At 43.9% G+C, this 26,099-nt stretch overlaps 1 protein-coding gene across 1 annotated transcript in view; it reads right to left on the bottom strand.

Moving 5' to 3' along the window:
• NINL (ninein like) overlaps positions 1-26,099 on the bottom strand; it is a 1,970,063-nt gene that overhangs the window by 1,324,952 nt on the left and 619,012 nt on the right. The window contains exon 6 of the mRNA XM_044057633.1: positions 20,761-20,951. Coding sequence (XP_043913568.1) covers positions 20,761-20,951 — 191 coding nt within the window. The remainder of the gene's footprint in view (positions 1-20,760; positions 20,952-26,099) is intronic.

The following is a 26,099-nucleotide window of genomic DNA, read 5'->3' as shown; positions in this document are numbered from 1 at the left end:
CTGGATGAAAATAGCTTTGCAGCTGTTCAGCAAAATCATTTCAGGTTTCAGTACAGAAAATGAGTTCTTTCAGAGAATTTTAAAATAAATGACAGTCAAATGCCAAAAGAGTGGAAAAAATAGAAGCAACTTTAAGTAGCTACTCAGATGAGCTGATAAAATTACAGAAATCAAAGGCTGGAATGAAGGAAACACTGGCACTTGCATAAAAATAAGCATATGAGTTTCACTAACAGAGGACTCCAAAACAGTTATTGGCACAGTATCAAGGACAAAGCAAAAGGGGTTCCAATAGTGAAAGTGAAGGAGAAAGACAAGGATTGATTTCTGTGGTAATAAGGGCTTACCGTCAAGAAAGGAGGATTACAATGACATGTATTTAGATTTTTCCTAAAACTATTGAAGAACTTTAGAGAACTATGGAAAAGGTAATTAGCTTCCAGCAGGGAATATTATTCATGGGTGGGGAGGAACATGACATGCAACAGTGAATATGCATAAGGGATACTTAGAAGGGAAAATGTAACAAAAGAGGGTAGATTTCTAGAGAGATAAATGACAATATTTGGAACTGAAGATGTGAACTTATTAGTGGGAACCAAAACAGAATTCACATACGATTATCTATGGTACAATGAATAAAATATATTGGACAGAAACTTTTAGTTATGTACTCACCATAACTTCAGATGTTTGGGATCCATCTCGCCTACATTCTGAATGATGGGTTCGGAGCCGATCCCTCGGCTCCGACTCGGCACGCTTATGCCAAAGAGCGAAGTCTCTTACTGGCTGAGCTTACCATATCCCAGGATGCACCACTACCAGTCCCCCAGATCTAGTTTGTCCGCATACATGCACACATGCATACCCTGCTTATATAACATCGTCAGATGAAACAAGATAAAACAGTAGAACTCAAAACCGTTCAATCTCTTCTGATCTCCAAGGCAGGGGGAAGGAGGGTGGGTATTAGGAATGTAGGCGAGATGGATCCCAAACATCTGAAGTTATGGTGAGTACATAACTAAAAGATGTTATGTGATCCTATCTCGCCTACATTCTGAATGATGGGACAGCGTCCTAGCACCTGAATCCTGGGTGGCTCACTGGAAAACACTCCTGAGTACCGTGGAACCAAATGAAGCTCGTCCTCTAGATGCCACATCCAATTTGTAGTGGGAAATGAAAGTGTGCGGATTGGACCAAGTAGCCGCAGCACAGATTTCCGATATAGCGAGCTTGGAATGAAAAGCTATAGAAGTAGCCATAGCTCTGGTAGAATGAGCCTTGATAGATGTTGTAAGCTGCTTATTCGAAGAAGAATAAGCCTGAGTTATGCAATCTCTGATCCATTTTGAGATAGTAGCTTTTGTGATGGTTTGGCCCAGTTTATTATCTGAGAAGGACACAAACAACTGGTCTGACTTACGAAGTTGCTGAGTCCTGTCTAAATAGAAGCGTAATTGCCTGTGAACATCCAATTTATGAAGAGTGTATTCTGCTTCATTGGAGAATTTTGGGAAGAAAACCGGTAGCTCTAGAGATTGTTGGAGGCAGAAACTAGAACAGACCTTTGGGACAAAGGATGGATTAGGCCTAAGTGATACTCTATCCTTGTGGAAGATCAAGTACGGTGGCTTAATAGACAGGGCTTGAAGCTCTGAAACTCTTCTTGCCGAAGTAATTGCAACTAAGAAGGCAGTTTTCCAAGACAGATATTTTAACTCGCATGTAGCAGCCGGTTCAAAAGGGGGAGATGTTAATGCCAAGCACCAAGTCAAGATCCCACGGAGGTGCAGGATGAAAAATTGGTGGTCTTAATAGGCTCACACCTTTAATGAAAGTTTTGCATAGTCTGCTGCTCATCAAAGGAGGATCCATGGATTCGTGGAATTTAGAGATAGCCGCTAGTTGGACTTTAATAGTTGAGACAGAAGATCCCTGATTAAACAGGGATGTTAAAAATTTCAAGACCTCTGGGACAGGAGCAGTGATAGGGTCTAAGCCCTTGAGTTGAGCCCAGATAGCAAACCTCTTCCACTTACTAAGGTACAATTTGTTAGTGGTGGGTTTGTGGGCCGAAGATAAAATGTGAACAACTTCCGGGTCTAGTGTGTGCCTTCTAACTAAAGTCGGAAGTGGAGGAGCCAAGCTGTCAATTTCAAAGATTGAAGGGACTGATGTCGAAGTCCCGACTGATGGATTAGCAAGTCCGGAATCAGGTCTAAAGTCCACGGATCGTCCACTGCATGCTTCTTCAGGTAGGGAAACCATACCTGACGAGGCCAGTATGGGGCAATCAGTATCATTGAAGACCCCAGTTGAGAGGCTTTTTGAATAACTCTGGGAAGAAGCGGAATTGGAGGAAAGGCATAAAGTAGCCCTGTTGGCCAAGGTTGTGCTAGAGCATCCATGGCTGGTACTCCCTGATGTGGGATCAAGGAGAAGAACCTTTGGCACTTGGTGTTTAATGGAGTTGCAAATAGGTCGCAGCACGGCGTCCCCCATCTCCTGAAAACCTGAGCTGCTACTGTGTGGTTTAGAGACCATTCGTGAGGAGAGAGAATTGTCCTGCTCAATTTGTCTGCCAATACATTTGACTTTCCCGGGATGTGGGTCGCTACCAAGAAGCGGTTGGTAGCTACAGCCCATTCCCACACTCTCATGGCCTCTCTGCAAAGGGGGTATGATCTGGTCCCTCCTTGTTTGTTCAGATACCAAACCACCGACATGTTGTCTGTGTGGATGGCGATGATGCCCTGAGGAAGAAACTTGTGCAAGGCTTGTAGGGATAGAAGTACAGCCCTCATCTCCAACACATTGATGTGGAGAAGAGCTTCGTCTGGAAGCCAGGAGCCCTGAACTAGCCTGCCCAGACAATGCCCCCCCCACCCTATCTGGGAGGCATCTGTCGTCAGGGTAACCACTGGAGAGGGAAGAACAAAGGGTTTTCCTTGATCCAAGTTGGATGTCTGAAGCCACCAGCGAAGGTCCCTTTTGCATATATCCGTAATCATGATGTGATGATTGAGGGGAAGATCCTGAAAGGACCATTGCGTTGACAATAGCCACTGAAGAATCCTCATGTGCAATCTTGCCAGAGGGACTAAAAGAACCGTGGCAGACATTGAGCCTAGAACTTGTAGAACCATCCTGGCTGGGGCTTTGGATCTCGAGATCAGAGCTTGAACTTGGCCCTGTAAAGTTTGGATCCTTTCGGCAGGAAGAAAGACGCATCAATCTTGAGTCTATTTCTGCTCCTATGAACTTTATGCGTTGAGAGGGCAGCAAGACAGACTTTGACCAATTGAATGTAATCCCCAGGGTAACACCCAGGGAGATAGTGGCTTTGAGGTTGTCCATTAGTAGATGCCTGGTGGTGGCAGTCAGGAGCCAGTCGTCCAGATAGGGAAACACTTGGAATCCAAGACTTCTCAGGTGAGCCGTCACTACTGCCAAACACTTGGTGAACACCCTGGGGCTGTGGTGAGACCAAAGGGCAGAGCGCAAAATTGGTAATGACTGACTCCCAGGCTGAAGCGCAGATACCTTCTGGACGCCTGATGTATCGGTATGTGATAATAGGCGCCCTTGAGGTCTATGGAGCACATCCAAACATCCTTCTCCAACAATGGGAGAATGGATTGTAACGTGACCATTCGAATTTGGATTTCGTGACGGATTGGTTCAGTCTGCTGAGATCCAATATTGGTCTCAGGTCCCCTGTCTTTTGGCACTAAAAAGAACCTGGAGTAATTTCCTGATCCGATCTGGTCTGTGGGGACCGGTTGGATGACTCCTTTTCTAGCAGCTTTAAAGCTTCTGCGGCTGCCATTTCCCTTTGACTGGGTGGTGGGTCCGGGATTCTTTTGGACGGTGGGCGAGAATGTGAATGGGATGGTGTAACCTCCGGCAATGATCCAAGCACCCATCTGTCCTGAGTGATTGACTCCCAGGCTTTTAGGTGCTTGGCAAACGACACCCGACTGGCTCGAGCAGCACAGCCGGGCAATCCCTCATGACGTGTGGGAGGCTGAAGAGCCACGAAAGGACTCGCGGTCTCCAGAATTGCGGGCCCTCTGCCGCCTCTGGGACGGCGTCTCCCTGAAAAATTTCCCGTCCTCTGCCTCTGGAAGGATTCTTCCTGCTGTTGGGAGAAAAACTTACGGGATTTGCGGAACCACATTTTCCCTCCTTTAGCCTTGGGGTAAGGCCGAAAGGGAGTGGAATAACGGCACCTACGGCAGATAAAGTTTTTCCCTCTTGCTCACAGCGGTAAGGGTGTCTTTAACCTTGGGTCCAAACAAGGAGGACCCATCAAAGGAGCGTCGGCGAAGGAAGACTTGAAGGCCTCCGAACTGACACAAACAGAGCCAGGCTTGTCTCCGAGAGCCACGCCTGTGCCTGCCGCTCTACCCCCTTCAGCCGCATAGGAAATGAGCCTCATGGACGAGTTAGAAATTGACGTAAGGATAGCCAACTGAGAGCTGACCGACTGGGCTAGCTGCTCAGGTAGGTTACCCGAGAGGAATCTGACAACTCCTTGACCAGATCCCTCTGAAGCCTGGTAAAATGTGCCAAATAATTCAGAGACCTTAAAGTAAAGGCCGCTGAAGTCAGGGTGCGCTTCCGCACCTGTCCATACTCCTAGACTCCTTATTAGGAGGATGGATGGACGTTGAAGCCTCTGCCACGCCCTGTTGTGTAGCAGATGCCACCACCATGGCATCTACAGCCACGCCTTTAGTGAGGAACTCCTTCTCGGGGGGAGCAGACAAAAATTTATTTGGACGAGAAGGGACTGGTTCCACGGTATCTGGATGTTCCCACGCCCTTCGACAAACTAAATCCAGAAGCTCGTCGAAGGGCGGAGACACCCAGGAGGCGGAGGGCTGAGCCCCAAAGGCCTTGAGGAGCACTGACTCGTCAGTAGAGGGGGGTTTGGATATCCAGCCGCCTCGTTGTTTGAGGATCTCTAAGATGTCTGCAAAGGAGACATCATCCGAGGACGACTTCGGGGACCCCTCTGCATCATCCAGATCAGTGTCTGAAGTAATAGACTCGGGGGAGTCCACGTGCTTCCTCTTGCACGATCTCTTCCTTGGGGGTTCCTCCGAAGAAAGCTCAGAAGAACCCTCAGGAGGAGGGGAACCCCCACTGGGGGTAACCTCAGGCCCCGGGGCTCCGCTGACTACGGACAGGGGAACTGCCAAAGACCCAGTCTCCACGCCTAGGGAAGGTGCCGGTAAAGCCGGGGAGATGGCCGAAGAGGACTTGGCCAAGGCACTCCTCATGGCTCCGAAAGCCGGACCCCCAGAATCCTGGGAGTGTCCGGTCTCCGGAGCCGTGATAGTCGACGGAAGACCCGCAGCCGAAGCACCGAGGGGGAGGCTCGGAACCGAAAGCATAGGTCCCGAAACATCACCCCCGGGTCCAGCCGAAGACGTCCGCGTACCAAACTCGGACCCGAAGGCCCGGGTTGGAGTAAGGGTCGGAGCCGACCCTGAGGTCTCCATCGGCTCCAACAGCACCTGCTCCGACGGAGCCGAAGCAGTCGGAGGAGGAATGGCAATGGGGTGGGCCAAGGTCATCGGCTCCGAAGCCAACTGGGTTGGAACTGAAACAAATTTTTGGAAGACTGGGGACTGGAACAGTCTTTGGAGCACCCTGTCTATATCAGAATCTGACATCCTCGAAGACCGAGAGGAAACAGAACGGGTCCGAGAAGGCCTCTCCAACGGCCCCAAAGGGCTAGGGGACCGGCTCCGAGGCGACTCGATGAGTATCGGCGCCGAGGGAATACACACACCAGTTTCCATCGGTGCCGTGGTGGACTTCGGCGCCGAGGAGGAAGTGTCTGAGCGGGCAACCTTTGTCGGCTCCGAGAGCAGTGGAGCCGACGAAGATGACCCGCCTCGATGCCCCAGCTATCGGCTCCGAAGCCAGAGGAGTCGATACTGGTGGCATCGAGGCAGACCGTTCGACCTCGGCTCCAAGTCCTTGGAGCCGAAGGAGAGGCCTGCCTTTGTTTCTTAGCGATCGGATCCGACGGACTGGTCGGAGCCGCCTTTTCTTTGGCCGGAGAAGGAGAGGATGCCAAAGCTTCTTCGAAAGAAGGTTTAATTAATCCCTTAAGAATTAATTTATTTTTCCTCTCCTGGAGGACCCTTGAGGAAAAAGCGTGACATACACTACATGATTCCTGTAAATGCTTTGCCCCTAAGCAATACACACATAGCGAGTGATCGTCCGTGATGGACATTTTGAAGCTACATTTTACACATTTCTTGAAGCCCGAAGGCCTGGGATTCTGAGACATTATGGAAATTTTCAAAGGTAACTGAAAGAACAATGGTAATACACCTAGAGTAGGCTTTACAGTTATCACTCGCAAAACTGTGAGTTAGTCAAACACAGCACAAACTCTGTAATATAATAATTTCTCTCCGTTAGTTCTTTAAGAAGAGAAAAGTAAATGATTCAAAAAAGAACCGAAGTCACCTACAAACAAAAAGACCGGGAAAGGCCTTTCCAGACAAGAGGTACTCCTAGTCACTCACAACACAAGAATTCACCAAGTGAATTTTGTCAAACACACTCAAAACACAAGAATAGCTGTTAAAACAGCTTTTTGTAGAAAAAGAAGAAAAAACCTGACAGAAAAACTAGTGAAATAATCACTACTTAACTCAGCCAGCTCGAGACCACGTCTTCACTTGTTAGCGGCAAACGAGATCTGGGGGACTGGTAGTGGTGCATCCTGGGATATGGTAAGCTCAGCCAGTAAGAGACTTCGCTCTTTGGCATAAGCGTGCCGAGTCGGAGCCGAGGGATCGGCTCCGAACCCATCATTCAGAATGTAGGCGAGATAGGATCACATAACATCTATATTTCAAAAGAGCATGGGTATTTAATTAAGAAAGTTTTGAAACACACAAAAACTACTTTAGACCATGCACCAATAAAGCCTAAAGATCGCGTAAAAAAGAGACATTAGCTTTCCTATTTACCTATTAGAGATGATTTTAAGGAATGGGTAGTGAAAATGATGACTAGGAATGTAAACATCTCTTCAAAATGGATAGCCGAGGAGTGGGATAAAATGAAAAATATATTTAAAAATATTGCAGAAATGAGATAGAAAGACATATGGGAAAGAAGTAATAGGAATTATTTTAAGGGATTATCAAAACTTAAGATCATGCAGGGCAATCCCATCAACAGTGGTACGCATGTCCTTTAGCAATAGATACCCACTGTAGATGGTATTACTAAGAGTTACACAGGCAGCACCACAATGGAAAACACTACAGTGTACCAGTACAGCATATACAGATATCTTCCGGAATGCCCTTTGTGCATGCAGGATGTGCTACAACCTGCAGCTAAGCAGTGTTAGATCAAACAATAATTGGATTCTCTGGCTGGCAGGAGTTTAGGCAGTACATCCCTGAACTTCAAAAGAGGTAGGACATAACGGAACAGGTGCTTAAGTGAAGTTCAAGTGTACTGTTGCACGAAGGGAGAGCAAATTAAAGCCGGCCTAGCACACTGGATTATCACAGACTTGGCAAGGGGCTTGACTAAGAAAAAAGAAATCTTTATGCTTAGTTAAATAACTTGTTTCTCACAGCAACAACTCCAGGATGGCCTATACTGCTATGGAACCATGCACACCAATACTGCTAGATAGCCACAGACTCAGAGGGGGCATAACTCTGCTGCATACTAAAAGCTGCTAAACAGTGGCCCAGTAGTGGCAACAAAACTGAAGGATAGCCTTCCAGTATTTTTGCTGTCAACAGTGACTCCACTTTGTCGGCCTCTACTACATGCAGGAAAAACATAACAGAACAAAGGTGGTAAGTCTCATGTCCATCAGCTGTGACACATAATTGTGGTGGAATGAGACTATCACATCAGTATCCTTACCATGCAGAAAGGCTACAAGTGACGGCTGGATATGTTCTGGTTCTTATGGGATGTGTTCCCAATGAATTTATTCATTTTTTTTATGAGACTAAAAAACACTACTTGGTTTCCCATATTGGCCACATTCTTCATGCAATACAAAATACTTTCACAGGATGCTAGGAAATGTACAGTCTTGTCAATTACAAGAACAGGTGCACTGACATTACTGGGCAACAGCTCATGAGCTGCTTTCAAACCAGAGCCAACTTCCAACGGAAATTATGAGAATTCAGAATAAAAAAATGTGCACTGAAAGGCAAACATGTTGGGCTTTCCTGGAGGTGTCCAACACAGAGCAACCTCTATGTGGAGTACTTTGGTAAGTACCATGAGCACAGCAGCCTTGTCAACTAAAGACTGCTAGAAGTGTCTCAGGCTGGTGTGTAGGGTGGATTTGGGTACACAAATCACATCATGAAAAAAGTACCAAACAGTAAAGCAAAACAGCGGACACTGATTGTGCCCATATGTGGTAGTAGGTACGCGGAATCATTTCAGCTCATTTCCTCTTGAGCTCCTGTCCTGGATATGCATGAAGTGAGTCAAGACTTATGATAAGTGATTTTGCATGCAAATGCTGTAGCACATCCATATATTCAAAGGTGCAGTTCTCACCAGTCTAGTGAATACTCAGACTGATCAGCTCAGTGCCACCTTAACCACATCTGCAGACGGTATGCTGCTGTTTTACCTTCAGAATACCCTTATCCACATTTACTGTATGTAGTGCACCCTTTGCAGTCAAAGTCATCAGGCTATTCAATCAGTTCACAGCCACAACAGGCATGTTCTTCAGTTTCGGCTTTGAAATGTGTAGTTTCCACTGTGCCATTTGCCTTAGTGGAAGGCGGTATAAAAGACAGGTAAGACATTTGGCTAACAGCAAGTGAATTCTCAAGTCACTAACACTAACGGCAGTACAGGTGGACAGCTGGTACACATATGGGACACTTGCAGATGGCCACAATTGGCATGGAAGTCCCCTTCCTGTCTCAGCTAACTTAGTGGAGTGGCGTTTCTTCAACTCCTTTGTACTTTTCCGTGTAGTACATCTGCTCATGGCATGCTGCTGCTTTGCCTTCAGAATCCCAATGTTCAACCTGAGATAATCTTGCACTATATCGGGTGCATTCTTCACTGTTCAATGGCAGCCATGTCTACTCATTTCATCAGTTCAACGCCATAGTGGCAAAATTCTACAGCTGCAGCTCTGACAATGTGATTGCCAGCATGCCAACTACCTTAATGGAAAAGCCACTTGTAATGGACAAAGCAGAGGTAAGAAAGATGCTAACAGAAGATTAACACTTGGGTCACTAGGCCCTGAGCATAGCAGTGTGACTGGGCAGCCATTACAGGTATGGGGCACCTCTGGATGGCCATAACTGGCATGGAAGTCCCCAACCCATCCTGGATAACTTAGTTTAGTCCAATGGTGGCCATAGTTACTTAAGACTAATCAGTTCAGAACCACATTGCTTATGTTTTTCAGTCATCCTGCTAAAAGATAAGACTGCCAGTGTACCATATGTCACACGGGAAGGTTACAGGTAAATGCAGAAATCCCCACACACCAAGTAACCACCTACATTAACTGGTTTTTCATTTCTTTTTTTATTTACAGTGGAAGTTCATCTAAAAAGACAACCATTAGCATGAGTAACACAGCAGGACAGCAATGAAGTAATAAAGCTGCTGTAACTCCACAGAAAGTTAAATGGTACCAGGAACACTAGGTGTTCACCTGCTGGTGCTCCGAGCCAGCCAAGATTCAGCAACTGCAGTGCATTTGCACTACAAAGCAGAAGGGCAACCAGTTGCTGTATGAAAGCACTACAATCCTTTGCTTCCACCTTCGCCTGGACCTTTATTATCCTTAAGCTTTTCCTCTAGGCCTAACTCTTACTAACAATTTGTCTTTCTAGGATCAATTCTAAGTATGCCTCCACCTTAGTTGGATAATAATTTTATTATTGGTGCTCCTGAAGGATCAAGTCTGACCCCTCCATTAAAGTGTCCTATGTCCTGGAATTTCTGGTCGCAGAATTAGCAACAAAGTTGTACATCTTTCCATTCATTTCTTAAATGAAATCAAGAATAAATTCCAGACAGGTTTTATGCGACTGTTGTGGCATCTTTCTACTGACTGAGTTTTCAGCTTCCACGTTTAAGCTCCCTTTGGACTTTGTGTGGTTAAGCCAGGAGTAATTCAGAGCTGCAGCTTTAACCACCCAGCACATCAACAAGTAAGCTAATCAATACTGTCTCCAGCATAAAAGCACAACACTCTCAGAAGGAATATTTCATTCTACTGCAGTTTTCTTGTATGGATAATCCCAAAGTCACATCACCATTGGAGTGTGCCATAACTCAAGTAGCTGTTTCACTAGCCTGTTTTTGCTGAAAAGTTCTGCAGCAGCTCTCAGTAAGAAATAAATTATGGAAATTAATTAAAACAAACACCTGACAGAGCAAAAAAACAACACTGAAAGAAGAAATCTTTATTGAGTCTAGCATGAGTTAAAGAAAACACAAATCGCACTATGGAAACAAAATGAAAGCTATGAAAAACTAAATCACATTAGTATGGCAAGGATCATGATTGCCACTTCTGAAGTATAAAAAACTAAATATAACAATTTAAAAGTGATCCTGAAACATTAATACAGCACATAATATTAAGATATGATGAAGACAAGAACGCAGGCATCTTGCCGAATGAAGACTGCTGTCTCTGAGTTGCTCCATTTCTTTAGATATTAAAACTACTAGATATTAAAACTACCAATAACAAAGTTACTTATTCAAATTGGTTTTCAGTCTGCAGCACTGTGAAGGTGTCATCTTTCAGCCAATGACAGAAGAAATGGAGTGTATAGTGGAATCTGAATATTAAGAAGATGTTAGCTGAGAACTGGTGATGGTGGTCACAATGTTTGGTAACCTAAGGTAATAGTAACAAAAAGTGTTGAGACTGAATGTGGTAGAGTTTAAAATATTCTGGAGGCTATTCAAACTGAGTTGTGGAATCTGACTAAACTGTCTACACTGATATGAAAAGTATAGCCATGGTCAGCCAGCATCAATAACCTAGAAGAATAAAGCAAAGATGGATTCATACAGTATTTTCAGATGCAGCGCCCTGCACCAAATGCAATTTCTCTGAACAGCACACAGGGAACGTGTTCCAGAGCTGGGGCTGGATGCTCTTCCTCTCCAGTCCCACACAAAACTTGACACTGACCACTTTGGAGCTCTGTGTCCCTGTTCCCAGTAACTGACACACACACTTGGATAAAAAGAAGTTATGTCCTTACCATAACGTTCCGTGTGAGTTGTTCATCTCGCCTTTTTGTTCTTACACGTGGGTCGGAGCCGATCCCTCTGCTCCGAATCGGCCGCTTTTGAAGCTCAGACTCTCAGAGAAGCTCGAGACCCAGTGAATATCCCATGATGCCCTGCTATGAATCCCCAGATCTAGTATGCTGCAACCAAGACAGCCTACGGACAGAATAAAACTATAAAGTCTACGTACTTAGAAAACTAAAACAGTAGGGAGAGAGAAGCAGAGCTGGAATGTCTAAACAGACTGACAAGCTGGACCAATCTACCAAGGCAACCATCTCACTCGACTGGAGGGGGAAGTTGGGCGGGAATGTAAGAACAAAAAGGCGAGATGAACAACTCACATGGAACGTTATAGTAAGGACATAACTTCTTTATGTGAAGTTGTTCTATCTCGCCGTTTTGTTCTTACACATGGGTAGCGTCCCAAGCACCCTCATCCTGGGTGGCTCATGGGAGAACATTCCTGAGCACAGTGGAACCAAACGTAGCCCTGTCCCTTGAGGTCTTATCCACTTAGTAATGAGTGATAAATGTGTGAGGTTTTGAATATGTGGCAGCTGCACAGATAGTATCTAAAGGTAAACGAGCTGCATGAGCCAATGATGTAGAAACAGCTCGTGTAGAATGGGCTTTGACATTGGTTTCTAATGGCTGATAAGTAGAAGCATAAATGAATCTGATGCAATCAGAGAGCCACTTGGATAATGTGATTTTTGATACTGAGACACCTTTTTTATTTTCTGCATAAGACACGAGGAGTTGATCAGATTGTCTGAAATCCTTTGTTCTATCCAGATAGAACCTCAGCTGTCTATGTACATCAAGCTTCTGTAACATATATTCCAGTTTGTTGGTATGGTGTTTGAAGAAGGTTGGGAGCTCAATGGACTGATTCAAATTACTTTCCGAAGAGATCTTGGGAAGAAAGGTAGGATTTGTCCTGAGAGACACCCTATCAGAATGAAAAATCAAATATGGGGGTTTGAAGGACAAGGCTTGAAGTTCGGAGACGGACAAATGGCTACCAGGAATAAGGTTTTCCAAGACAAAAACTTTAAATAACAAGATGAAGCAGGTTCAAAGGGGGCAAGCATCAGGTGGGATAAAACCAGATTCAAATTCCAGGGGTAGACAGGATGTCTAATAGGTGGCCTGAGATGATGGGTCCCTTTTAAAAATGCTTTACAAAGCCTATGCGACATGATGTTACACCCATTGAAGCCTACATGGAAGTTTGAGATAGCAGCCAATTGAACTCTAATGGTGGCAGCAGCCGCGTCATCATGGAACGACGACGACAAGAAGTCTAAAATGATATGGATAGGTGCTACATAAGGGTCTGTGTTGTGTTGAGAAGCCCAGTGAACGAATCGTTTCCATTTGCTGTTATATAGTTTCCTGGTAGAAAGCTTATGAGATTTAACTAATATGTTGGACCGCAGAAGACAACTCATGTGACCTGGCTAGTGTGGGAATCGGAGCAGCCAAGCTGTCAGTTTCAGGGACGGGATGGAGAACTCCCGATGGAGTCAGAAGATCCGGCACTGGGTCCAGGATCCATGGTTCTTCCAGTTGATATTTCCGCAGGAAGGGAAACCAAATCTGCCAAGGCCAAGACGGGGCTATTAAAATCACAGTCCTTCCCAGACTTTTGGCTTTCTGCATGAATTTGGGAATTAGAGATATTGGCGGAAAAGCATATAGGAGACCCGGGGACCAATAGTGTATGAGCGCATCCCTCGGTTCCTTCCCCGGTGGGGGATAAAAGGCAAAGCTGCTGCTGCATTTGGCATTCATCAGAGACGCAAATAGGTCGCAGCAAGGCTGGCCCCATCTGCGGAAAATGTTTTCCGCTACTTGTTGATTGAGAGACCACTCGTGAGGCAACAGCATGGCTCTGCTTAGTTTGTCCGCTATCAAGTTGGATGTCCCCGGGATGTGCATTGCTATCAGAAAGCGTCCGGTGGATACAGCCCATTGCCAAATCCTTAGGGCCTCCCGGCATAAAGGGTACGATCTGGTTCCCCCTTGTTTGTTGATGTACCAGACAACCGACATGTTGTCCATCTGGATAGCAATTGTGCCCGGAGGAAGAGAGTCGTGAAAGTGTTGCAACACTAAGAACACCGCTCTCAGCTCTAGGACATTTATATGCAGGTGCGTTTCCATGTTTGACCAAGTGCCTTGGACAGTCTTTCCCTGAAATAGCCCCCCGCCCCACCCTATCAGGGAAGCATCCGTGGTCACTGTGGCTGTGTGTTGGGGAAGAATGAAGGGACGTCCTATTATTACTTGGTCGCTGTGCAACCACCAGCTGAGATCTTTCTTGCAAATATTGGTTAATCGGATCTCGTGTGACATGGGTAGCTGCTGGTATGACCACTGCGTGAAAAGTAACCACTGGAGAATTTGTATGTGCATGCGGCCTAACGGGACTGCTATCAAAGTGGCTGCCATTGTGCCTAAAAGCTGTAGTATTTGGGATGCTGGAGCTTTGTTGTGGGCTAAGAACCTGGATAATTGATCTTTTAGTGTTGCGATTCTTGATTGGGGCAACCTGATTCTTGCGTTGACTGTGTCTAGTTCTGCCCTTATAAATGTAATATGCTGCGAGGGCGATAGCGCAGATTTTTCGAAATTGAGGGTAATCCCCAACTGGGAGCAAAGGTGTATGGTGTAGTCTCTTGCTAGGATTAGTTGATGCCTGGAGGTGGCGGTGAGGAGCCAGTCATCCAGATATGGAAACACCCGGAATCCCAACCGTCTCAGGTTAGCCGTGACCACTGCCATACATTTGGTGAACACCCTGGGGGCTGTGGTGAGACCAATGGGCAGGGCTCTGAATTGATAATGACTGTCCCCCAGCCAGAAACGCAGGTGATCCCTGGATGATCTGTCCATTTTGATGTGGTAGTAAGCATCCTTGAGATCTCTAGAGCACATCCAATCGCCCATTGCCAGGAACGGGAGAATTGACTGCAACGTGACCATCCAGAACTTTTCCTTCTTGACGAAGGTGTTGAGTTTGTTGAGGTCTAGTATGGGCCTCCAGTCCCCTGTTTTCTTTGGAACTAAAAAGAACCTTGAGTAAGTTCCGGATCCTATTTGGTCCGCCGGGACTGGCTAGATGACTCTTGTCCAGCAGTTTTGGATTTCTACGGCTGCTAATTTTCTCAGACTGGGTGGTACGTCTGGGATCCTTGTACATAAAGGTGGGGTTTTTATAAAGGGGATGTAATAACCTCTGGCAATGACACTTTTTACCCAAGAGTCCGTTGTAATGTTTAGCCAGGTGTCTGGGTATAAAGCCAAGTGACCCCCGACTGCCTCCAGAGTAGGACAGCCGGGATTCCTTTCAGGAATGCTGATGGGGCTTACCAGAGAACTGATACCTGTTGCCCTGGTTCTGTGGACCGCCTCTGCCGTTTGGACGGCGTCGTCCACTTCTGCCCCCTCCTCTGCCTCTAGAGGGGGTATCAGTATGTGTGTTCTGGGAAGCTCCTTGAGGTTTTATGAACCACATTTTTCCACTTCATTGCCCTTTGGGGTACGGTCTGGTTGGAGTGGAAAAATGGACCCCTACAGCAGACAGAGTCTTCCCTTCCTGTTCACACCTAGTAAGTGTCTCCTTAACTTTGGGTCCGAACAAGGCGGACCCGTCGAATGGGGTATTGACAAATGAAGATTTAAAGGCTTCCGCAAAGGAGCAAAGGCGCATCCTGGATTGCCTCCGAAGAGCTATTGCTGAGCTTGCTGCCCTACTCGATCCATCGGCTGAATATGAAATGAGGCGCATGGATGAGTTTACTATTGAATTAAGGGCGTTGAGTTGTGCAGTCACCTTTTCCGAGACTGCATCAGCTGTATTACCCTGAAGAGTATCTCCTAGCTCTTTTAGGAGATCTCGCTGAAGGCGGGTAAAATGTGTCAGGTAGTTGAGCGACCTCATGGAAAATGCCACAGAACTAAATATGCGTTTCCCATATCTGTCCATCGTCCTAGAACCTCTATTAGGAGGATGGACAGCCAAAGAGGTTTCCGACGTCTCTTTCTTGGTGGCCACCGCCACCACCATGGCATCAACTGGGACTCCTTTTGTAAGAAAGGCCTTGTCGGTGGGGGAAGTAATAAATTTATTGGGCCTGCATGGGACTGGTTCCACTGAGACAGGTGATTCCCACGCCCTTCGAGCAACCAGTTCCATCAGCTCATCGAAGGGCGGCGTAACCCAGGAGGTGGATGGTTGAGATCCGAAGGCCTTCAGGAGAACAGACTCGTCCTCAGAGGGGGCAAGGGACTGCCAATCACCACTCTGCCTTAGGATTTCCAGTATGTCTGCGAAGGAGACATCTTCTGAGGGGGACTGTGGGGACCCTTCTGACTCCTCCAAGTCGGTATCTGATGTTAGAGATTCTTGTGGGGAATCCAAATGCCTCCTCTTGCACAATCTCTTCCTAGGGATTTCATCGGTGGGGGGGCATCCAATGAAGTTCCTGGAGAGGAGGGGCCACCCAATGGGGATACCGGAGGCCCTGGATCTCAACGCTTTGTTGGGATGTGCGGGGAAGAGGTAGAACGAGGCCCCTTAGGGGAAGGGGAAGACAGATTCGAGGAGGTAGTGGTCTTGGCAGCCATGACCTTCCTTCATGGCATCGAAAGCACCAGAATCCCGGTCCGAGAAGTCAGTCGGCTCTGAAGAGACTGGCAGCTCTCCTCGGACCGAGACCCTCCGCTCCAATCCAGAGGACGGAGCAGAGGCCACCTGCGCCGAAGCCCCAAGTGGAAGAGTCGGAACTGAAGTATCTGTTCGACTCTCCACCCCCGAGCCGGCGAGGGACTGTCGGCCCAGAGATTCCTCGGTCGGAACCGAGGAGATCAAGGTCGATGGAGCCAAGGGAGGAGGATCAAACCTCGGCTCCAAGGGTTCCACCAATATCGGTTCCGTCTGACCCGGCTCCGAACGCTCGATTGGCTTCGGAGGAGGAGGAGGTGGAGAAGCCACGGGGGGGCATTTCAGGCTTCGAAGCAGAGTGGCTCGAAGCAGATAGAGAACCCGGCCCTGGCCAAAATGCTGAGCCTCTTAACCACTCGGTCCAGATCCACACTGGAGAGCCTGGAAGAATGAGTCGGGGGATGGGTCGAAGGGGCCGAAGATGGAACCGATTGAAGGATTGGAGACTGAGGGGTCTCCAATATCGGTTCCACAACTGGACCCCGAGGCAAGGACTCAATACACGGCTCCAAGGACTGTGGAGCCGATGCATGGATCATGCTACAGGAACTCGGAGCCGATGACTTGGGCTCAGAGGATCCTTTGGAAGACTTCGACCCCTTCGAAGCCTTGGAAGAGGTGTCAGCCTTACCTAAAGAAGCCTAAAATTCAGGCTTTAGGAGTCCTCTACCCACCAATTTCCTGCGCCTTTCCAGGAGGACCCAGGTGGTAAAGGAATGGCAGATAGAGCACACCTCTTGTAGGTGTACCAAGCCTAAGCAGTAAACGCAGGTGGAGTGATTGTCTGTAACAGACATCTTCTGACCACACTCACACCGTTTAAACCCTGATTTTTGGTTTTCAGACATGGTTTAACAATAGCAACAACAAACCTTAGATATAGGTAAAGATATGTCTTAATCTACTATACCACACTAAATATAGAGTTTTAAATGTCCAATAAACTTTACTACTATTAGCTAAGAAATATATATGAACTACCACTCTTACTGTATATATATATATATATATATATATATATATATATATATATATATATATATATATATATGTATATAAGAAAACCACACACAGAAAACGGCCGACAGAGCCCTGTCACACCCAAAGAAAGGCCAAAGGCCTGAAGAAAAGTAACTATTTAATGGTTCTAGCAACTAAACTAACCAGAATCCTAACACTATACTATTAAACACTCGACTATATATCTAATACTTAGGCAAAAAAAAAAAAAATTAAGAAAAATGAAATAATTAGAAATTTAAAGTCACTGGCCCGAGCTAACTCCGACGAGCTGTTGATCCGTTGCAGCGGCAAACTAGATCTGGGGGTTCATAGCAGGGCAACATGGGATATTCACTGGGTCTCTAGCTTCTCTGAGAGTCTGAGCTTCAAATGCGGCCGATTTGGAGCAGAGGGATCGGCTTCGACCCATGTGCAAGAACAAAACTGTGAGATAGAACAACTTCACATATGAGTTTCACATACACACCTGGGAAAAGCTGGCACTGGTTTACTAGCTGTACCCCTATCTGCTCAGACTCTGAAGTAATCACACTGCTACCAGTCAGCTACTCTAAGGATCGTACAAAGGGTACCCAATTATAATGTGTAAGATTAATACTAATACAAATGGGAGAGTTTGACCAAAGCAAGAAGGCTTTCAGGAGTGGCCAGTGTCACTACAACAAGCATACGTACTCTCAATATGTTAAAAGTATTCTCTAAAGGACCAGCCAGAACCAAAGGTATTAAAATATTTAATGATAAATAATAAAACAGAAAACAGAAAAATATTGAATACAATAAACACAGTTTCAACTACACAGATATAAAAATAATACAGCTGAATAGTTTCTCTCAGATGCAGAAACAATACTAAACTATTTACACTAAATGTCCCTGACTGGCTAAAGAATTACTGTTCCCTGACTACTTACTAAAGTAAGGCAAGCTGATGTAGTGTCTTATCACAGCAAAAGCCAATTTATGTCTCTCTTGGTCTGTGTGGATGTGTGAGATATATACTCTGTCAGAAATATTTCCTGTAAGATTCTGAAGTGCTGCTGTGAGGGTTCCAAAGAGACCAGATGCTGGCTAGAATATATCACCTCCAGTCACTTGACTCTGGTACAATACACACATGGAGCTTTGCTAATATCTGTAGCAGCATCTGAAAGCTATAACATGATTTCAAACTTTCCACCCTTCCAGCGTTCTCTGATAAACATACACATTTGATCAGTTACAACAATACAACTAATATACATGCAACCATTCTCTCGGTCCAGCAGGAGCTACTGTTAATGCTTTTTTTTTTTTAACACAGGTAACTTTGTAAATATATTTTTAACTCAAACATCTGTACAAATGAGTGTGATAGTCAAACAACATAAAATTATTTACAAACTCCAGCTAGTTATGCTGGCATATGTATACATGACTGTCCTACTCTGCCTAGCACAGATGGCACTACCTCACATCACAAAGATGTTAAGGGCTGGGTAATTAACTGGGTTATAGCAAAGTCTGTATATTTTGGTTAGCTGCGAGAAAGCTAGGTGATATTGTGGCTCTAACCAGTTTATATCTCTTACGACTGGGCAGTTGTGTGCTCTAGTTATATGACTTGAAGTTTAGCGAAGATTCAGGGAGCACAGAGGGGAGACAGATTTACTCTATATAAATTACCTAGTTTTTGAGGATTTTTTTTTTAACAATGTGATAAATGGTGGTCGAATTTCAACTAGTTATCTGTGATGACACTGTGTGGTTTACTTCTTTTATCATGGTGTTGTTGGCAGAGTAGACAGTGCACAGTGTTGTTTTAGTAGTGGGGTGAAAAGCAGTAATTTATGTTTTTTAGAGTTTAGAAATAGCTCTGAATGATTTAGCCATGTTTCAGTCGATAAAAAGGATCGTTGCATAAGGTCTTAGAATTTAGAGAGAAATTTCGCAGTACAGATTAGTCCATTTAACTCTTTTGCCCTCTTCCCCACCCAAATAAATGAATTTAACTGTATTAATTACAGTCCGTAACTTTTTCTCTGGTTGACAAAAATATGCCCGACCTGTATAAAGAAACTAAAGAGATTAAAAACGTTTTCACTGCTTGTATCTTGCGCACTATATCCATAATCAACAGCTTCCAATTTCTCCATTTTTATATTCCCTTTAGTTTAATCTCTTCCCATATACCATTAACTGCCATAACATAATCCTTTTTAATCCATCCACTTAAATACTTCATGAACATGGGTACTGTTGAACCAGTTATTGTGTTGGAACATAGTTAACTGCTACAGCCTTTGTTTTATCTTCGTTAATTTTTTATCCAAAAAAAATGAAACTGTCTCAAAATGTTCCATACCACCAAAATATCCTTTTTCTGTATATATCAAATACAAAATAATGTCAACTATACATAAGGTAAACTTTTCTGGAGTATCATACCAATTATATTCTTGAAACTGAGAGTACTTTATTTTCATTGCAAGTGGAGATTACATGCATTTACATAAAAAGGAAGCTGCAGTGGTGCAGCGGTAGTGTTGCTGCCTCACAGCAAGAGGTTCTCCCGTTCGATTCTCGTCTAGACCGCCTTCTGTGTGGAGTCTGCATGCCCTCCCACAGATCGAGTGGCATTCGAAAGACATGAGTAAATGGGTGTGCCTTCGCTGAAGGTTGGGCGTTGAGCTGGCACCTCGGCACCATAAAAAATCTACTGCCAATCATTAGCGGACCGGAGTTCCACTGTGGTGACTCCTAACTGGGAAAAGCCGAAAGAAGAACAAAAACATAAAAAGCACAAAATTATTCAAAATATTTCAATCTCAAAAAATAAAGTGGGCTGTAAAGCAGCTTGCCACTGTTAAACATCAACTTGTTAGATATGCTGACGGAATGCTCTGAGGCTTAACACAATGTCTGTCTGAAGCTCTGTGACTTAACACAATTATATCTCTATTACCTATATTTCCTTTGTATCAAGTACCACCTCTACAGTGTTACCAGATGCTAAAAAGGGTTCATCCATGACACAGGATCAGTCTTAAAAGGTAAACAGATCACAAACTCAGCAGTACATATACAAAAAAAAATGTATAAGGGTTAACAGCAACCATATTCATGAGAAAAGAAATTCTGTGATGTAATTTTTTAATAAAGGAATTTACAACTCAAAAAATGACTGTACACTCCAAAAGCTGCAAGGCACCTGCTTGGATATTCAGAAGATTGATGCATATAGGTATATTGCTGCACATAACCACCCATAACTGAAGCTTGCTCAAAACATGAAAGAATCTACACAGTACTTATTTCTTCCCTTTGTCAACACTTTCAACCATCAAATACAGATTCATACCTTTGGTAACAATGTGATTAAAGAGCAACTAGGAACACGGACTCCCTAATTTCAGGATAATAGGCTAAAGTCTCTTCCCTATTATCAGTATCATTTTGGAATACCATTTAAGTACTCAGACAGCCTAATGCCATGGTGAACGTTTGTTCCATAACTTGAGCAGCCATACTGTACTATACGATTGTCTAAATCTGGTCTTAAAACTGGGTTTGTAAATTCAGGTCCTTATTTCTTATGGCACAACTCAATCTAAAGTACACTGCCATGTGAGAAGGAAAACTGATGAATCAAATTTGAAGTGAGCAAAACGTTTCTGCAGTTTTAAGAGCATGAAGCTTACCTCTGTTTTGAGATCACCAAGTCCAATATTCTGACAGACAGCTGCAAGCTCTTGTCTGTTGAGAAAGCCATTATTGCCTACTCCTATGTCTTCCCAAATGGCCTGCACTTGGTTCTCTGTAACGTCTGAATAAGGACTGGAAGTTCTTCTTGGGCTTTCAAACAGACTAGGATTCCACGCTCTCAACTGACCTGTGATACAACAAATGTGCCATCACTGCAATGTTGTAAACATGCATAATGCAGATTACTCATAAAACCTGAAATGGCTGCACTGCTGTAGACAGTAAATGCATGTTACCAGCACTATACTAGCTGCAGATCTGAAAATGTGAACATACTTCAAAATGCATTCAGACTTGAACTTTAAAGAAGACAAACAGCTCTGATATTGGAAACCCGTAATTCAACTACAGCAGTTGAAAGCCACTAAAATCTGCAAAACAAAATGTAAATGAAGTTGGTGCTTTTCTAATAATCCATAAAGATGCTGGTCAAACCTAAGAATGTATAACAAGTCTGTAGCTTCCAAGGACATGCTTAAGCATAATACTAGCAGCAACATTTGTGTGTGGATGCACTTATTCACAACTATAGTGTCCCAAGGATTCCAAAAACAGGAAGGGAAACTACAGATTTCTAGACATATGTACAAAAAGAAAACAGATCTGTTAAAATTAGTAATTATGTAACAGATTATTGTAACTTCAGATATCTGAAGTTCTCAGTTGGCAAACTAGGCCACAGAACATCTCCACCTTGGCATAAATCCAAGCAAGTCGCTAAAGACCACTACTGGTTCAGCCTAATGACACAGGGTGAAATTCATTGATGACCTAAGTAACCTCTTAACTGTGCTTGCGCAATACACAAAAATAACAGTTCTCCTGCAGACCTGAGTCAAAGATACAGTAAGTTTATGCATTATACTACCAAGTATTTGTGGCAGTGTGCCTTTATAGAAATTAATGCTACTGGTGGAAGTCTGGTGCAGTAGACAGAAAAGAAGTATATGATACCTTGTAAGTTTCCCACACCTAAATCAATATGCTCTTCCTGTTACATAGTTGCCTTCTGCCCAACCTTGCAGCAATTAGTACAACACCCCCTTCCTGATAACCAATTATTCCCCTCAAAACAAAAGCACACACTGGTGGAAATTAGAGCACCCCACGATCTTAGTGCATCCTGGGGGAAAATAGACTCCCACACATCCATCCAACCATCGTGCAAATGACTGGAGTTCTCTTTCAACCCTCCCACAAAGCCTCTCAGCAATCACAGCTCTGAAATTCCTCATTACTCATTTTGTCACTGATCAGAGTCCCCTACCCAGACATCCCTTCTATGATTGCAGCTCTACAACTCTACCTGAACCAAGTCAGTGATCAAAGTCCTCTACTTAACCAGTATGGAGCACCCCAGAAGCCAGCAAGCTTGCAGATTCCCTGCTGTCTGACTTACTGGGGAATGGAGGGCTCATGGGGATTTCCAGGCAGGAACAAACTTGACACAAGGCTCTCCCCGAGCCCAGGAATACAATGTTCTTGTTTTCTGGGAATTAATGAGCCAAATGGACAAAGGTACAGAAGTCAATGGGCAAGGTTTTGAGGGAAGCAAGATCAAACATACAACAACACCCATCTTACTATATACATATGCTACAGTGAACTGTCCCCACTCCAAATAGATTTACACACCCTGATGCTTCAATCCCAATACTCCTAAAGAAGTATTACTTATTCTGTTTCAAACAAATAATCAATCATAACAATAAACCAGTCACCTCCACAAAGTTTTCTATAACATATTCCAAAATAAGAACCCTGCCCACTCACAAACACTATCCCCAGGATTTACTAATCTTCCGTGTAAGACTAGATTACTCTTACATGGAAGTGCCAATCTAAGAGTACGGCGGCAGCACGCCATGCATATTAATGAGGATGCGCTACCTCAACTCTAAAGCTTACATGGAGCATGGACGAGTGTAGGGGGCATCAGACTGCCGAGCAGTCCAAAAATCCACTCCCCTGCAATGAAGAAATGCCGCAATTTCGAGTTACATGAGCGAGTCCGCTCACATTTGCACAATGTAACACTATACCCCCCCCCATATGTTAAAGAGACAAAATTAAAAAAAAAAAAAAAAATTTTTTCTTCCGATATAGCTGCCCGTATTTGTGTGGGTTTTCCCATTGCTTAGCTACAGTTAGCAGCTTAGACACCAGAAGAGGATAATAAGAAAAATATATGCAAATTAAGCAAAATAGCGATAGCGTAGTGGTTAGAGCCTTCGCACAAAGAGGAGGCATTCCCGGTTCGAGTCCCACTACTACACGTTCCATTTATGTGGGAAATCTGTATACAAAATTACTTCCTGTCATTTTTTATGTATAACTTTTGTAAAAAGCATTGAAATGTTAAATGTAGTAGTGAACAAACTATATATATATATATATATATATATATATATATATATATCTATGAAGGTGAAATGGTTATGCATTCTGAGGCATGAGTACCCTAATTTTAAGCAATATAAAGCACTACTAAGCACATTTTACCATTATTGAGCATATTTAAATACAATTGTGCATAGCTGCGCACCGCGCTAACCAGCGCAAACGCAACATATTTACACGTAGCTGTGCACCTCACCAGCCAGAGCAACGTTGGGCAAAGTTGAGCAAAGTCGGTTAAACATAATCAAACCTCCTTTACTGTACACCTTAACCAGTCAGGTCTGCCCAACAAGAAAATAAAAAGCAGTGACAGGGCTTGAACTCAGGATACTGTGCACTACAGTCACAGTACTTAACCACTAAGCCATGACAGCATTTCATAAACATGCATTTTCAACAGACACATATCAATCAAAGGGATTTTTAAACATTGCCAGCATCAGCTAAGCAAACTGTAAAAACGAACAAAAACGAAAAAAACTGCTACAATCACGAAGATGACCAGCAACAGTTAGGTATATCCTTTTATTCCAAAACAATGAAGCGCTTTTCATCCGATAGGTAAACAAACTTAATCAGATAAGGTAAAAAATCAAATAAAGGGGTTTAAATAGAAAATGCATCTAGTCAGCTGGTACAACAGTATCAAGCATTAAAGCAATATTCCCCTTATAACAAATGTACTAAAACAACATATTAACTATACATAAAAATGTTTAAAATACATTAGATATATGTTCTAATTTAAAAGAAACAATAGCAGCAGAAGAAATAGCAGGTAAAAAAGATTCTTTAAACAAATACTTAGATATAAAAAAATTAAAAATAACTTTAAATACTACACATTAAATAATCATTTCATATTATTGTAAAGATTATATTGCAACAACATGTTCATATAAAAAAATTAAATGTTATAAAAATAAATACATCTATATTATAAGATGTACAAAAATAACTGAAGTAATCAGTGTCCCATCCTATATAGGTTTACCTACAAAGACTTTTTAATTTAAGAATAGCCATAATGGAACACATATCATTAAGCCCTGGCCAATTATATGCACATAACCTAATCTGCCACAACAATTACATTTTTCAAGTTCAATTTCAATTGGGCCCCCTCTTATAGTCTGTATTAATTGATCCAAAATCCAAAATTTAAATATGTGTGGGATATTCAAATGAGAAGTTATGTACCTACCATAACGTTCCATGTTAGTTGTCTTCTCTCGCCTTCTTTCTTGCTTGATGGGTTCGGAGCCGATCCTCGGCTCCGACTCGGCACTTGCTAAGCTCGAGAGTCACTTTTACCAGCTCGAGGCAGCCCCATATCCCATGATGCAAGGCGGTAAGTACCCAGATCTCGTTTGATGACAATAGGCAATAGCACTTAGCATAATAACTTCCAAAAGGAAGAAAGAAGGAGAGAAAAAACCTGAAGGATGGTAGAAGGACCAGCACTGTATGGTCTTCAGAAGCATACTTCCTTGTAGAGAGAAAGGTCTGTCCAGGCCTGGGGAAGGAGGGAGGGTCGAAGAAAGAAGGCGAGAAGACAACTAACATGGAACGTTATGGTAGGTACATAACTTCTCAATGTTAAGTTGTCAATCTCGCCTTCATTCTTGCTTGATGGGACCGCGTCCCTAGCACCTCTATCCTGGGTGGCTCAATGGAACAGACTCTTGAGAACTGTAGAGCCAAAACTGGCTCTGTCCCTGGAGGCCAAATCCAATTTGTAATGGGAAACAAATTATGAGGAGTGGCCCAAGTGGCTGCTGCACAAATAGTGTCTAATGGAAGTCTAGCTTGAAAAGCTGTGGAAGTGGCTAAGCTTCTGGTTGAATGTGCTTTAGGTTTTGAGCACAGCTGTTTTCCCTGAGCTGATAAATTTCAGAGATGACAGAAGAAAGCCATCTAGACAAGGTCACTTTTGAGACAGGAAGGCCTTTCTTGTTATCAGCATAAGAAACAAAAAGTTGATCGGATTTCCTGAGTTGTTTTGTTCTGTCCAAATAATATCTGAGTTGGCGGTGGACATCAAGATAATGTAATTTTTGTTCCGATCTGTTTGAATAGTTTGGGAAAAATACAGGAAGATCAATAGCCTGATTCAAATTAGTCTTTGAGGCGACCTTAGGCAAAAAGGTCGGATTAGTTCTCAATGATACTCTGTCTTTGTGGAAGACTAAATAGGGGGGGCGAACAGATAGAGCATGAAGTTCAGACACCCTCCTAGCCAATGTAATAGCAACCAGGAATAAAGTTTTCCAAGAAAGAAATTTCAGGGAACATGAAACAGCTGGCTCGAAGGGAGGAAGAATCAAGGATGTCAGCACTAAATTTAGGTCCCATTGAGGAGGAGGACTCCTGATTGGAGGTTTCAGGAGAAAAATTCCTTTCAAGAAGGCTCTACAAAGCCTGTGGGACATAATGTTGTGATCTGCGAACCCGACATGAAAGTTCGAGATAGCGGCCAACTGAACTTTGACCGTGGAAGAAGAGGAGCCCGAGTGAAAAATTTCCGCTAAGAAATCCAAAACTGCTTGTACTGGAGCAGTGAAGGGGATCAATATTCTTGGCTTTTGCCCAATAAGAAAAACGTTTCCATTTGCTAGTATAAATCCTCCTGGTAAAGGATTTTAAGGAAGCTACTATGATGTCTCTAACAGGATTAGAGATCATAGGAAGCCTGGCTAAGGAAGGAAGTGGAGCAACCATGCTGTGAGGTTGTGAGAAGGGATAGACCGGTGCAGCTGACCCGATTGGTGAATCAGAAGATCTGGCACTGGGTCCAGATGCCACGGCTGCACCAAAAGGTGACGATGGAGGAACGGAAACCAAATCTGTCGAGGCCAATAAGGGGCAATGAGAA

The sequence above is a fragment of the Protopterus annectens genome, chromosome 1.part2, assembly GCF_019279795.1.
Source record: "Protopterus annectens isolate FY-2018-M chromosome 1.part2, PAN1.0, whole genome shotgun sequence".
Taxonomy (NCBI): Eukaryota; Metazoa; Chordata; order Ceratodontiformes; family Protopteridae; genus Protopterus; species Protopterus annectens.
This window is presented reverse-complemented; position numbering and strand designations above follow the sequence as displayed.